Raw genomic sequence first — 14,884 nt, 5'->3', positions numbered from 1 at the left:
TTAAAATCTATAGTACACATGAAAATAAGAAACTTTGTAATAGATTTTATCAGACAAATCTGCATCTTTCTCCGCCAGGACTGATCATTCATCTCTAAAATTCTCAATGCACTGGTAAAATCTGTATTCAGTGAAGACAGATTTTTACACTACAGAGAAAGGAGATAGCAGTTGCTACTGACAAGTTTCTGTGTAGATCGAAGGGGGAGGAGAAGGGAGGAGCTCTGCCTTTAGCTCCTCCCACCTCATCCCCTTGAATCTTATGAGTTATCCTTTAAGATATAGCGTTCACATTTAACAACGTCCCACCTGTGTGAAATCCCATAGTTTCTGAGTTGGTCTAGGGACATCATCACATTTCTTCAGAGTAGGGGTTCTTCCTTTGCCATCGTCAATGAGACACTTTGTATCGGGTAAGAAGGCAGTGGAGCCAAGGGGACCTAATTGTAGCAGCCCCTCAGCGCTATATCGTACCAACTGTAAGAAAACAAAAGGAGAAATCAGTCAGTGAATATTCTTCTGCTAATAATGAAGGCATAGACTTTTACACTAGTTTCCAGTTTTCGAAAGATGTGGAGATCATCAGTATGGACAGGCTAGGAATTTGGTTATCTTACTTATTCGCTAGGCTGCTTTCCCTTTCATATATACTTGCTGCTCACTATTGGCTGTATACAACATTGCTTCCAGCAGACATTGATTTCCCCACGTGAACACACTGCGCTGTTTTAAACAATCACTTTGCTTTTACTCACCATATGTTCCACTGACATAGACTGTTAACATCTTTTCCTGACTGTGTTGGCTCAACCACTGTATAATAACTGTCCGTTCCTGAAAACCCTAGTTTGTGATATCTCTGACACGAGGGAATAACTCTGCAGAAAGCACATGACACAGATGGTGTAACGTGGTGACACCTGACACTTTCATTTAGTGTATTCATGCAGAGCTGAGACTGTTGATGATCGGAAAGGAAACCACTCTGGATTCTAACTATTTTAAGAAGGAAACTTAAGAATTTTCTTAATTTCAGAAACTATGCATAACTCTTTCTTAAAGTTACATTTTTCACCTTTGTTTGGATATGACACTGATGAATACATCTGTCATATATAATTATATCAGATACTATATTTTTGAACACTTGCATAGGTGTGCTGGTAATTGTGGCATTGCTATAGTTTAGAAAATTAACAGTCAACTTAAAATATTTTCCTTGGTTATTAGGCAATGTGCACTTCCAGTGCAGACATGATATTTTATGCAGACACTAAGTGGAGTTGATACATATACTAAAAATGTAGTTTAGTCTATTCTTGACAAGTGTCATCTGCTGCTCTTCCTGCTAATATCATCAATATAGTAGACAACTGTACACTAAATCTAATGCTTATTTCAGATTGGCTGATAATTTGGGAAAGAGTATTTTTAGCAATGCTCGTTCATGACTATCAAGCCATTTAAACAAGTCGGCAATCACATCTACAAATGAGCAAAATATGTGTTTTTTGGGTTCGATGATTTCTAGCCAGCTCAAAAAAATCATTGTTCACGGCAGCATAATAGCCTGTGTAGAGAGACATGCGCCGCGGAGAACCGTGATATTCTATGTGCATAGAATTCTGGTTGAGATGTTTAATAAGGCCACTAAACTGCCGATTTACTTGTATATAGCAGATTTAGAGCTGGATAACAGCTGCAGTCAACATGTTTTAACCCAGTCAGAGGGTCACTGTAGCATCGGCATCCCTGCACACTTCCCATGCTGCCTTCCCTCGGCAGGGATGCCGACTCACTCACCACTCCCCAGCCTTCATGACGCGCGCGTCCTCCTCCTGCCACTTCCCGGGGTCTGGATCCTGCAGATCCACGGGCAGATCCCTGGGCACTGCGCTTAGGGCGTGCGAACGTGTAATACTAGTTTCTTAAAGAGATAGTGCTCATCATTTAAAAGTGTCTCCAGCCAATGGCTGACAGACACTTATTATTTAAGGCACCACCACCTTTTGGGAGGTATCTGAGCCACGTTATGTCAATAGTCTTCACACTTGCTAGTTCTCAGGTCACCTGCCAGTACCTGTCTGTACCTGTCGGCATGTACTTGCTGGGTGTTCTTGTATTCCGGCTGTGCCCACCAGCACCCACCTGCCTGTATATAAGCCGTGAATGCCAGCACCTGCGTGCCTGTATATCAGACGTGCCAGTCTTTATATCAGCCGTACCTTCCAGCACCTGTCGTGCCTGCCTGTATACAAGCCGTACCTGCCTGCATCTGCCGTGCCCGCCTGTATACCAGCCATCCCCGCTTGCAGCTGCCATTCTGGCTCCCTGTCACCTTGGGAGTCAGCTGCCAAGTGTCCGAGGTCCGTCCTGGAGTAGCAGCTGGCGTCCATCTGGAGCCAAGTCTAACCCCACAATCAGGGGCTCTAGCGAAGAGTCAGATGTTTGCCTAGTTATGCTCCTCCAAGCTCGTCTCAGTCCATGGCACAGTGGTTCCACTACCACGGACGTTATACTTAGTTGACCGGAAAATCTATGCAATGTTATTTCAAGAAAAAAAATGTGCTAAAAGAGTGATGCCTTTATTGTCTAACCATAAAAATATTTGCAGACTTTTGGAGCACAGGTGCCCCTACATCAGACAAGTGAACAAATTAATGACTGAGCAAGGAGGAGAGATGAAAAACACCAACATTGTGCACGGGGTGGAATATCATCAAAGTAAGCCCAAGCATTAAAAAAATGTTTTTCTTATACATGATGTGCAACAGAGGTGATGACTTAGGAGTAGAGATGAGCGTTGTTCTACTCGAACTGTTCGCCAATCTCAAATTCGAGCTGTTTTGGGCGGTGTTCGAGCCGGTCGGCGAACACGAACAATTTGAGAAAAATTCGGCTGTTCGAGGTTATGTTCGATAACTGTTCGTGCACCAAAATCATAACTGGATTTTTTCTCAGTAATGATGAAAATTAATGTTAATACGCAGTTTGAGTGTACAGCGGGGCGGGGGGAGGGGCAGGGGATGGATCTCTGCAGGAACAATGAAGATCTCCATTTTTTTTTCTCTTTCCCGCATTTGCAGTGGGGAGGTGCAATCTGTCAGCCTATCAGCAGCGCACACACGGAGCGAAGTGCTTTTTTTCACACAAGCAAGGGCATGTGTGATTGGCAGTGTATGTCACATGTCCTTGCCCTATAAGACCAAGCCATTTTCACCGTCGCCACCATTTTCTCACTGCTGCAGCTGCGTGTTAGACGGCACCGCTGTTGCTGTGTGCGCTATACCTTGTTAATTTCAAGCCAATTTTCGCACAAATATACAGATAGCTTGGGAGTAGGGAATAGTTGTGATTGCAGTCCTTTTAAGGACTAGGTTACAGCATTTCCTACGACTTTTATCAGGCAGGTCTGTGCTCTTAAATAGATAGATTGTGGGAGTAAAGACTAATTGTAATTGGAGTCCTTTTCAGGACTAGGTTACATCAGTTCCTATCAGTTTTTGCCAGGCAGGTCTGTGCCAGTGCTGTGCAAGTTTTTTTCACAGCATTTGGCTGAATCTAGCAAAGCTAATCCTTTTTGGCCTATTGCAGAGTGTGTTAGTCAGTGGAGTAGCCTATCTGTGTTGCAAGATATACCACCTGTGTATAGAATACCAATTTTTTTACTGCACCTAGTGAAGTAAAATCTTTTGGGCATAGCATCATTCTATTAGTCCATCTATACTGACCTCCATCAGGTTGCAAACTGAATATAATTTTTTTCTGCATCTAGCTCTGAAAAAATATTTGGGCTTCTAGCGGTGTGTGGGACTTGGTCTATTAGTCCATCTATACTGACCTCCATCAGGTTGCAAATTAAAAATAATTTTTTTCTGCATCTAGCTCTGAAAAAATATTTGGGCTTCTAGCAGTGTGTGGGACTTGGTCTATTAGTCCATCTATACTGACCTCCATCAGGTTGCAAATTAAAAATAATTTTTTTCTGCATCTAGCTCTGAAAAAATATTTGGGCTTCTAGCAGTGTGTGGGACTTGGTCTATTAGTCCATCTATACTGACCTCCATCAGGTTGCAAATTAAAAATATTTTTTTTCTTCATTTATCTCTGAAAAAATATTTGGGCTTCTAGCAGCGTGTGGGACTTGTTCTATTAGTCCATCTATACTGACCTCCATCAGGTTGCAAATTAAAAATAATTTTTTTCTGCATCTAGCTCTGAAAAAATATTTGGGCTTCTAGCAGTGTGTGGGACTTGGTCTATTAGTCCATCTATACTGACCTCCATCAGGTTGCAAATTAAAAATAATTTTTTTCTGCATCTAGCTCTGAAAAAATATTTGGGCTTCTAGCAGTGTGTGGGACTTGGTCTATTAGTCCATCTATACTGACCTCCATCAGGTTGCAAATTAAAAATAATTTTTTTCTTCATTTATCTCTGAAAAAATATTTGGGCTTCTAGCAGCGTGTGGGACTTGTTCTATTAGTCCATCTATACTGACCTCCATCAGGTTGCAAATTAAAAATAATTTTTTTCTGCATGTAGCTCTGAAAAAATATTTGGGCTTCTAGCAGTGTGTGGGACTTGGTCTATTAGTCCATCTATACTGACCTCCATCAGGTTGCAAATTAAAAATAATTTTTTTCTGCATCTAGCTCTGAAAAAATATTTGGGCTTCTAGCAGTGTGTGGGACTTGGTCTATTAGTCCATCTATACCGACCTCCATCAGGTTGCAAATTGAATAAAAAAATTTTCTGCATCTAGCTCTGAAAAAATATTTGGGCTTCTAGCAGTGTGTGGGACTTGGTCTATTAGTCCATCTATACTGACCTCCATCAGGTTGCAAATTGAATAAAAAAATTTTCTGCATCTAGCTCTGAAAAAATATTTGGGCTTCTAGCAGTGTGTGGGACTTGGTCTATTAGTCCATCTATACTGACCTCCATCAGGTTGCAAATTAAAAATAATTTTTTTCTTCATTTATCTCTGAAAAAATATTTGGGCTTCTAGCAGCGTGTGGGACTTGTTCTATTAGTCCATCTGTACTGACCTCCATCAGGTTGCAAATTAAAAATAATTTTTTTCTGCATCTAGCTCTGAAAAAATATTTGGGCTTCTAGCAGTGTGTGGGACTTGGTCTATTAGTCCATCTATACTGACCTCCATCAGGTTGCAAATTAAAAATATTTTTTTTCTGCATCTAGCTCTGAAAAAATATTTGGGCTTCTAGCAGTGTGTGGGACTTGGTCTATTAGTCCATCTATACTGACCTCCATCAGGTTGCAAATTAAAAATAATTTTTTTCTTCATTTATCTCTGAAAAAATATTTGGGCTTCTAGCAGCGTGTGGGACTTGTTCTATTAGTCCATCTATACTGACCTCCATCAGGTTGCAAATTAAAAATAATTTTTTTCTGCATGTAGCTCTGAAAAAATATTTGGGCTTCTAGCAGTGTGTGGGACTTGGTCTATTAGTCCATCTATACTGACCTCCATCAGGTTGCAAATTAAAAATAATTTTTTTCTGCATCTAGCTCTGAAAAAATATTTGGGCTTCTAGCAGTGTGTGGGACTTGGTCTATTAGTCCATCTATACTGACCTCCATCAGGTTGCAAATTGAATAAAAAAAATTTCTGCATCTAGCTCTGAAAAAATATTTGGGCTTCTAGCAGTGTGTGGGACTTGGTCTATTAGTCCATCTATACTGACCTCCATCAGGTTGCAAATTGAATAAAAAAATTTTCTGCATCTAGCTCTGAAAAAATATTTGGGCTTCTAGCGGTTTGTGGGACTTGGTCTATTAGTCCATCTATACTGACCTCCATCAGGTTGCAAATTAAAAATAATTTTTTTCTGCATCTAGCTCTGAAAAAATATTTGGGCTTCTAGCAGTGTGTGGGACTTGGTCTATTAGTCCATCTATACTGACCTCCATCAGGTTGCAAATTAAAAATAATTTTTTTCTGCATCTAGCTCTGAAAAAATATTTGGGCTTCTAGCAGTGTGTGGGACTTGGTCTATTAGTCCATCTATACTGACCTCCATCAGGTTGCAAATTAAAAATAATTTTTTTCTTCATTTATCTCTGAAAAAATATTTGGGCTTCTAGCAGCGTGTGGGACTTGTTCTATTAGTCCATCTATACTGACCTCCATCAGGTTGCAAATTAAAAATAATTTTTTTCTGCATCTAGCTCTGAAAAAATATTTGGGCTTCTAGCAGTGTGTGGGACTTGGTCTATTAGTCCATCTATACTGACCTCCATCAGGTTGCAAATTAAAAATAATTTTTTTCTGCATCTAGCTCTGAAAAAATATTTGGGCTTCTAGCGGTGTGTGGGACTTGGTCTATTAGTCCATCTATACTGACCTCCATCAGGTTGCAAATTAAAAATAATTTTTTTCTGCATCTAGCTCTGAAAAAATATTTGGGCTTCTAGCAGTGTGTGGGACTTGGTCTATTAGTCCATCTATACTGACCTCCATCAGGTTGCAAATTAAAAATAATTTTTTTCTGCATATAGCTCTGAAAAAATATTTGGGCTTCTAGCAGTGTGTGGGACTTGGTCTATTAGTCCATCTATACTGACCTCCATCAGGTTGCAAATTAAAAATAATTTTTTTCTTCATTTATCTCTGAAAAAATATTTGGGCTTCTAGCAGCGTGTGGGACTTGTTCTATTAGTCCATCTATACTGACCTCCATCAGGTTGCAAATTAAAAATATTTTTTTTCTGCATCTAGCCCAGCCAATAGTTTTGGCCTAATACCACAGTTTGGCCACTCAGCTCTGCTCGGTTACCATCCATTGTTTTTTTGTGCAAACAACTCCAGAGTTGTGAATTAGTTAACCACCAAAATGAGTGGAAAAAGGCCTGCTGCTGGTGGAAAGGGGAATAGGCGTGTTGGGAAGGGGAAAAAAGGTTGTGTCCGTGGGGTAGGTGCAGAAGAAAGACCATCTTCCAGCCAAACTAAAATGTCTACTTCTTTTAGCGGACAATGTGATAAGATCCCTTTCTTACGGCCACGCCAATCGCTACAAATTCCAGATGAGGCACAAAAACAGCAGGTGCTTCAACGGATATCAAGTGCTCCTTTAAGTGGGCTCTCCTCCACATCAACTTCAACATCACAAATACTCCAGTCCTCAAAGGTGTCACCCAAATCGCACTTGCTTCCTCACAGCTCCCAAATCTCCAGCTGCCCGTCTGAGTATGAGGTAGAACAGATGGTTGAGTCTGCAGAGCTGTTTACTCATACTATAGCCTGGGAATCAGAGGTCGACTCCAGCGCTTCTGTGAATCCAGACGAGGAAATGATCTGCACTGATGCCCAGAATCTTTATGAGTCGGATCCAGGACCAGACGCAGAAGGTTCTGACCATAATGTAGACCCTCATTCCCAAACTGTAACTCCTGTTGGTGGAGACAATGAGGAAGACGATGATAAGACTCAAATACCTGATTGGAGCGACAACTTTAGTTTTTTGTCAGGGCAGGAACAGGTTGGCTCTGAGGACGACGGGTGTGATAACGCACAGGGTGATGATGATGAGGTCGGAGATCCCACTTACTGTCAACCCACAGTCAGCCAAGAGATGAGGTCAGCAGAGGAGGTGGAGGAAGATGCTAGTGACGACGAGGTCAGGTTGCGCCTTCCTGGACAGAGACGTAGTACTGGAAGCACGTCAACAACTGCATCCTCAAACACAACTCTGCCTCTCACCACAAGTCGTGGTGGCTCTTCAGGTCGCATGGGTGCTAAGCCTTGCATAGCCTGGGCATTTTTTCAGATCGATAAAGATGACCCAACTCGTGTTATCTGTAACATTTGTCAGCAAAAGCTAAGTAGAGGCCAAAAAATACATAGTTTGAGTACTTCATGCATGAACCGGCACATGGACATGAAGCATAAGTTGCAGTGGGAAGCTCAGTGTGCTACAATGCGGCCTAGCCGGCCGGGCCAATCACCGTCTGCCATATCTTGTGCATCCGCGGCCTCTTCATCCTCTGTGACTGGGGGGACAGCAGTCACACCTGTTTTGGGGCGCAGACCTGCCACCTCTTTACCCGCAACAGCCAGCGTGATTGGCAGGTCATCATTTTCTTTGGAGGTGGTAACACCAGCTGGTGTTGAGCGCTGTCCGACATCGATAGCACCACCTTTGGATCAAGGCAACCTAACATGTCCGCCTGCATCTTCCTCACAGACCGGCAGTTTGCCGTGGACACCCTTATCAACCCCGTCTAAGCACAATAGCCAGCCCTCGGTCCCTCAGATGTGGACAAGTAAAAGACCATTTCCTCCTAGCCATGAGAAAGCTAAGAGGTTGAATTTCACCATCTGCAAGCTCTTGGCTACAGAAATGCTGCCTTTCCGCCTGGTGGACACAGAGGATTTTCGAGACCTTATGTCCGTCGCAGTGCCCCAGTACCAGATGCCCAGTCGGCACTACTTCTCAAAGAAAGGTGTGCCTGCGCTCCACCAGCATGTCGCACACAACATCACCGCTTCTTTGAGAAACTCTGTGTGTGACAGGGTGCATTTCACCACAGACACTTGGACGAGTAGGCATGGACAGGGGCGTTACATGTCGCTGACTGGGCACTGGGTAACTATGGTGACAGCAGGACAAGGGGCTGCTGTCCAAGTCTTGCCGTCCCCACGAGTTGTGCGTCAATCCTCTTTATGTCAAAGTTCCTCCACTGCTTCTGCCTCCTCAACCTCCTCTCGGTCTTCCACCTGCACCCAAAGCCTGTCTGGTCATGCCACAAGCTTTCTAACTGCGCAGAAGGGATCCTGCACACCTCCTTACTATGCTGGCAGTAGGGCTCAACGTCATCAGGCGGTTTTTACATTGAAATGTCTGGGAAATGTGAGTCACACAGCTGAGGAGTTGTGGTCAGCTCTGGAGAACCAATTTCATGAATGGTTGTCTCCACTGGACCTGAAACCAGGGAAGGCCGTGTGCGACAATGCTGCAAACCTGGGTGCGGCCCTTCGCCGGGGCAATGTCACACACGTGCCTTGTATGGCTCACGTGTTGAACCTGGTTGTCCAGCAATTTTTAGCCCACTATCCCAGACTAGATGGCCTTCTGCAGAGGGCACGGTCGCTGTGTGCTCACTTCCGCCGTTCGCATCCCGCAGCTCAGCGACTTACATCTCTACAGAAGTCGTTGGGCCTGCCACTTCACCGGCTAAAATGCGATGTGCCTACCCGGTGGAATTCAACTCTGCACATGTTGCAGCGACTGTGGCAGCACCGACAAGCCCTGGTGCAATACGTTCTGACGTATAGCCTGGGCCAACGAGATTCAGAGGTGGGGCAAATCACGCTGGAGGAGTGGTCTCAGATCAGGAACCTATGCACCCTTCTGCACAGTTTTGAAATGGCGACGAAGATGTTTAGTGCTGACGATGCCATTATCAGCATGACTATTCCGGTGATTTACATGCTGGAGCACATGTTAAACAGAATTCGGAGTCAGGTGGTGGCACAAGAGGAGGTGGAGGAAGTAGAGGAGGAGGAGTTGTATGCGGAAGGGCTAACATCTGCAAGGTCCAGACGGTCGGCAGCACCAAGGCGGCAGGCATGTGAGGGTGGGGGAGATGGTTTTACCAGGGCGCATGGTAGCAGCCAAACTAGTGAGGAAGGTGCAGGAGCCCAGGAAGAAGTGGAGGACGAACTGATGGAAGACTCATCAGATGAGGGAGACCTTGATCACATTTCTGTTGTGCGAGGTTGGGGGGAGAGGACAGAGGAAGGAAGCATGATTGTTACCTCGCCACCAACACAACAGGGACTTGGTGCTCCTGGATGCGCAACACACATGAGTGCCTTCTTGCTGCACTACCTGCAACATGACCCTCGAATTGTGAGAATTAGAAATAATCCTGACTACTGGGTTGCCACACTGTTAGATCCCCGGTACAAAAGTAAATTTGCAGAAATTATTCCTGCCATAGAAAGGGATGCACGCATGCAGGAGTATCAGCAGAGACTGTTGCAGAATCTTACATGTGCTTTTCCACAAAATACCAGTGGTGCACGTAGTGAATCTCACAGTTCCAACTTGCCAACCGTGGGACCGTCAAGTGTTCAGCACTCAAACCGTAACAGAACCACAGTATCTGCTGGTAACATCAATTTTGCGGAATCATTTCACCACTTTTTTAGCCCATCCTTTGCAAGGCCACAGGAGACAAGAAGTCTGACACATAGTCAACGCCTAGAGACGATGGTACAGGAGTATCTCCAAGTAAACATTGAAGCCACGACTGTGTCACTGGACCCTTGCTCTTTTTGGGCTTCCAATCTGGATAAATGGCCGGAGCTAGCCACTTACGCCTTGGAGATCTTGTCATGCCCCGCAGCCAGCGTTCTGTCTGAACGTGTGTTCAGCGCTGCTGGTGGTGTGCTGACAGATAAGCGCACGCGGCTCTCCACTGATAATGTAGACAGACTCACGTTCATAAAGATGAACAAATCATGGATCCGAAACGACTTTTCTACCCCTGTGTCATCCTGGGGAGAGTAAAAGCTTGATGATTGGTTAAAATCACCCTACCAACCGTTTTAAGCTTTCAAATTACTAATCATGTTTATCTGTATCTTGACTGGAAAATAATTTGGGCTTTGTAGCAGTGTGCAGCACTGATCCTATTAGGCCATCTATAATAAGCTTCACCAGATTTAAAATTAAAAATAATTTTTAGCTGCATCTAGCCCGGAAAATAATTTTGGGGCTCCGAGATGCGCAAGACACATAAGTGCCTTCTTGCTGCACTACCTGCAGCATGACCCTCATATTGTCAGAATTCGAAGTAATCATGACTACTGGGTTGCCACACTCTTAGATCCCCCAAACTTTTCGATCAACCTTTTCATTTTAATAAAGACCAAAAAAATGGTCATTTTTGAAATTATAAGCATTAGCAGGTTGTTAGAAACTGAAATCAAACAGTTTTCAACTCAAAACTTTATTCTAGGTGATGTTACATTTTCACATTGGACCCCTTGTTCGAAAGGAGCTTCTGAACTCTCTCGTCCATTGAATTTGTCAGGTTTTGGATGGTTTCTGCTTCAATTGTTTTGCATGAGGACAGAATACCCTCCCAGAGCTGTTGCTTAGATGTGAACTGCCTCCCGCCATCATAGACACTCCTTTTAATGATGCTCCAAAGGTTCTGAATGGGGTAGAGGTCAGGGGAGCATGGGGGTCACACCATAAGTTTGTCCCCTTTTATGCCCATATCAGCCAGAGATGCAGATGTTTTATGTGCAGCATGAGATGGTGCATTATCATGCAGAAAAATGATCTTGCTGTGAAATACACGGTTCTTCTTCTTGAACCATGGCAGGAAGTGCTGTTTGAGAAAATCCACATACATTATGGAGTTCATCTTTAGCGCCTTCAGGGATCCTAAAGGGGCCGACAATCTCTCTCCCCATGATTCCAGCCCAAAACATTACTCCACCTCCTCCTTGTTGGCGCTGTAGCCGTGTTTGCGTGGGGTGTCCATCAACCAGCCATCCTCCACTCCATTCATCTGGACCATCGAGCGCTGCACGGCACTCATCCGTGAACAAAACAGTTTTGAAATCAGTCTTCATGTAATGTTTGGCGCACTGAAGCCGTTTCTGCTTGTGTGAAGTGGATAGAGGAGGTCGACAGGATGGCATATGCACAGCTGCAAACCTCTGAAGGACCCTGCATCTTGTTGTTCGGGGGACGTTGGAGGCACAAGCAGCTTCAAAAACTTGTCTGCTGCTATGACAAGGCTTTTTTGCCGCTGCTGTTTCAACCTGACGTAATTGCCTGTAGGAAAGAGTCCTCAATTTGCCCTTATCAGCACACACACGTGTGTACTGTGAATCAGCTACATACTTCTTGATTGCCAAGACACTTCATCCTGATCATCGCACAATGTTGATTGTAGTCATGCCTTGACCTAAACACTCCACAATTTGTTGCTTCTCAGCAGCCGACAATCCTTTTTCTTTCCCATTTTGGCAGAAAATGTAGGCTGCTTAATAATGTGAGAGAGCCTTCTTAAGTAGTCTTGCCTTTCATTGGACACACCTGCCAAACTAATTAGCACAGGTGTCTGCAATTGCTTACAGTGATATAAAGAGCCCTGACACACATCACCATCAATGAGTTTAACTGACAAACAAACAAATTCTTCCCTTATCACTCCTAAACACTTTTTGCATAATAATTTGGAACACAGTGTACATGTGCTTTTCCACAAAACACCAGTGGTTCACGTAGTGAATCTTACAGTTCTAACTTGCCAACCGTGGTCTGTATGGAATTGTTCAATAAAGGGCCCAAAATTAAGATAACATAGATGGGAGAGGTCTCTATGAATAGGAATTCCTAAGTATTTGATACCCTGTGAGGGCCAGGCAAAGGGAAAGTTGGACTGGATGGAATCCTATATGGAATTAGGGAGGGAGACATCGAGGGCCTCAGACTTCGCTGCATTGATTTTAAAATTTTACCATGTAACAAAGTGATCTATTTCAGCCATAACAGCAGGGATGGATATATGTGATTGAGTGATATATACTAGGACATCATCAGCAAATAGAGAGCACTTGTACTCGGTGCCTCCCACCTCAATCCACCTAATATTGGGGTTATGGCGAATTGATGAGAGCAGGTGCTCCGTCACTAGGATGTATAAGAGAGGGGACAGAGGACATCCCTGCCTTGTCCCATTGGTGATTGTGAAAGGTGATGAAAATGTTCTGACGCACCCCCTGGGCCTTGGGACACCCGGAGCCGGACACTTTTTGGTGGATGCTGGTGGTTGTAGTCTTCGTGGCGGCGATCCGGTTCCGTGGCTCAGGGCGGTCAAACCAGTGGCGGAACTATTTATGTGGTTTTGATGTTTAAATGTCCGACTACGCCACCCGTGGATTGCGGTCAGAGTGAACCGCCGCTACAGGGCAGACCGCTAAGGCTGGTGTTGTGGGTGCAGCAGAGCGTAGCATAACTCCCCACGGGAGGAGTATAGCCTCAGGGCAGTGTATGCGGAGGATGGGGGTGATGGTGCAGGGCAGCAGCAGTAACGACACGGAGTCAGTGATGCAGTTCAGGGCCTTTACTCACAGTTCTTATTATCCAGACCACGTCTGCAGGTAACGGCTGCCCACGTCGTACTGTGCTCACCAGGTGAGGGGCTCAGACAACTCCCAGATAACTTTGGAGCGCTTCACAGGACCCCCTTTGTGTGTCCTTTGTCTGGCCTTTCTTACCAACACTTCTGTCCGGCTGCCTCGGGCCTCCTCTTGGTAAACTTGGCGCCAGTTTCCCTGACCCTATGTGGTGCCTTCCTAGCGGGTGGAGCAAGGGGCTGCGCCACATAAAATGTCAGAGCCTCCGGTTTCTAGCTGAGGGTCGTTTCCTGCCTCCACTAGTTCGGGGACCAGTCTCCCCCTTTGGCCTGACCCCTCCACGCAGGTGGATTCGGGCGTGCGGTGGCGACTCGCCCGTCCGCACCCCTGGGATCCCTTCATTCCTCGTTCCTGGAGCCTTCTCCGCTCCTCTTCCTTCCTTCTCCCTCTTGCAGGCCTGGGCCTCTGTTACTAGGCCCGCCTCCGGAGCAGAGCTCATGCAGAGCCCCTGCTCCCTGCCACTTCTGCTCAGACTTCTCTGCACTGAACTAAGATGGTGCCCACCTTTTATACTCCCTTCTCAATGCACCCAGGAACTGCTTCCTCCCTGCTCCTGCACTGCAGGGTTCCCCTTCCTCAGTGTTCCCTCCCCCCACTCCAGCCAGGGACAGGGACTGTCGTGCCCATCTCAGGGGCATATTGGTCGCCCTGCCCCACGGCAATGTGGTGTAATGCATGCAGGTGTCGGGTCCTGATCCACACTCCATCCTTATCTGAGAGTGAGATATCACACCTCTGGGTGAGGTGCAATACGTCTGTAGCAACCGAGCCCTCGGTGCTACAGTTCCATTTATCTTCAGCCTAGGTGACGTATTGTGATACAGGGCCGTGATTTTGGCTATAAAAGGGTCCCCTAGACCCCTACCCCAAGCTTTTTAAGAGAATCATATATGGCGTGCCAGGAGACTCTATGGAATGCTTTCTCAGCATCCAACGAGAGTATCTACTTACAAATTTTTAACTGCATCTAGCCCAGGAAATACTTTGTGCCTAGTAGCAGTGTCTGCTAGTCAGCGGATTATCCCGGCTGTTAAGCAAGCTACACCACCTGTAGTTTGGACACTTAATTTTTTCAAAGGAAATGCTTCGGGACCACGGGATACTTAGTGAAGAGCATCAGGAGGCACCCCAAGGCATAGGGGCTGGGACTGGCACTAGGATGCCTTGCGGTGGACAGCCGAGCTCGATCCTTATAAAAGCTTTTTAACTGCAGCAGCTTTAGTGGACGCTACTGGAGCTGGAATTACGCGGCTGCTGGCATGAGACTTGCCCTCCAATAGATCCTTGCAAATGGATTTAAAGTGTATTCATTCAAATTAGAGGGACAATTTAAATTAAAAAGCTTAGAGCTGCCTCCACCACAGGGGGGCTCTCTCTACCCACCAGCGGACAGGCACCAGTATTGGGAGAGGGGGGCTGGCCGTCAGGGTTCACCGCGGCTCTGGCACAAACCCGGCGACACGGAGGTGGCACGGGCAGGAGCGGACTGGCCGTCTCGGCTTCTCACTTTTTGGATTTTAGAAGGGCATGACATGCCTATATCTGTGTCTCCCCCTCCTTTTACTCCTCCACCTCTTTTCTTTTCGCATGACTATATGTACTTGTCACTTTTCCATGTGTTAGTTGTGTCTTCTGAGCAGTTTGTCAGCTTTTGGACACCTTTGAAGGTGTTTTCTATGTGTTTCTATGTGTTTT

General features: G+C 45.3%; 1 protein-coding gene across 1 annotated transcript in view; it reads right to left on the bottom strand.

Moving 5' to 3' along the window:
• The window catches only part of GALNT9 (polypeptide N-acetylgalactosaminyltransferase 9), a 746,930-nt gene that overhangs the window by 9,866 nt on the left and 722,180 nt on the right, over positions 1-14,884 (bottom strand). The window contains exon 10 of the mRNA XM_073676039.1: positions 310-477. Coding sequence (XP_073532140.1) covers positions 310-477 — 168 coding nt within the window. The remainder of the gene's footprint in view (positions 1-309; positions 478-14,884) is intronic.

This window comes from Phyllobates terribilis, unplaced genomic scaffold (assembly GCF_046119375.1).
Source record: "Phyllobates terribilis strain yellow unplaced genomic scaffold, ASM4611937v1 Scaffold_1__5_contigs__length_1240528914, whole genome shotgun sequence".
Classification (NCBI taxonomy): Eukaryota; Metazoa; Chordata; class Amphibia; order Anura; family Dendrobatidae; genus Phyllobates; species Phyllobates terribilis.
This window is presented reverse-complemented; position numbering and strand designations above follow the sequence as displayed.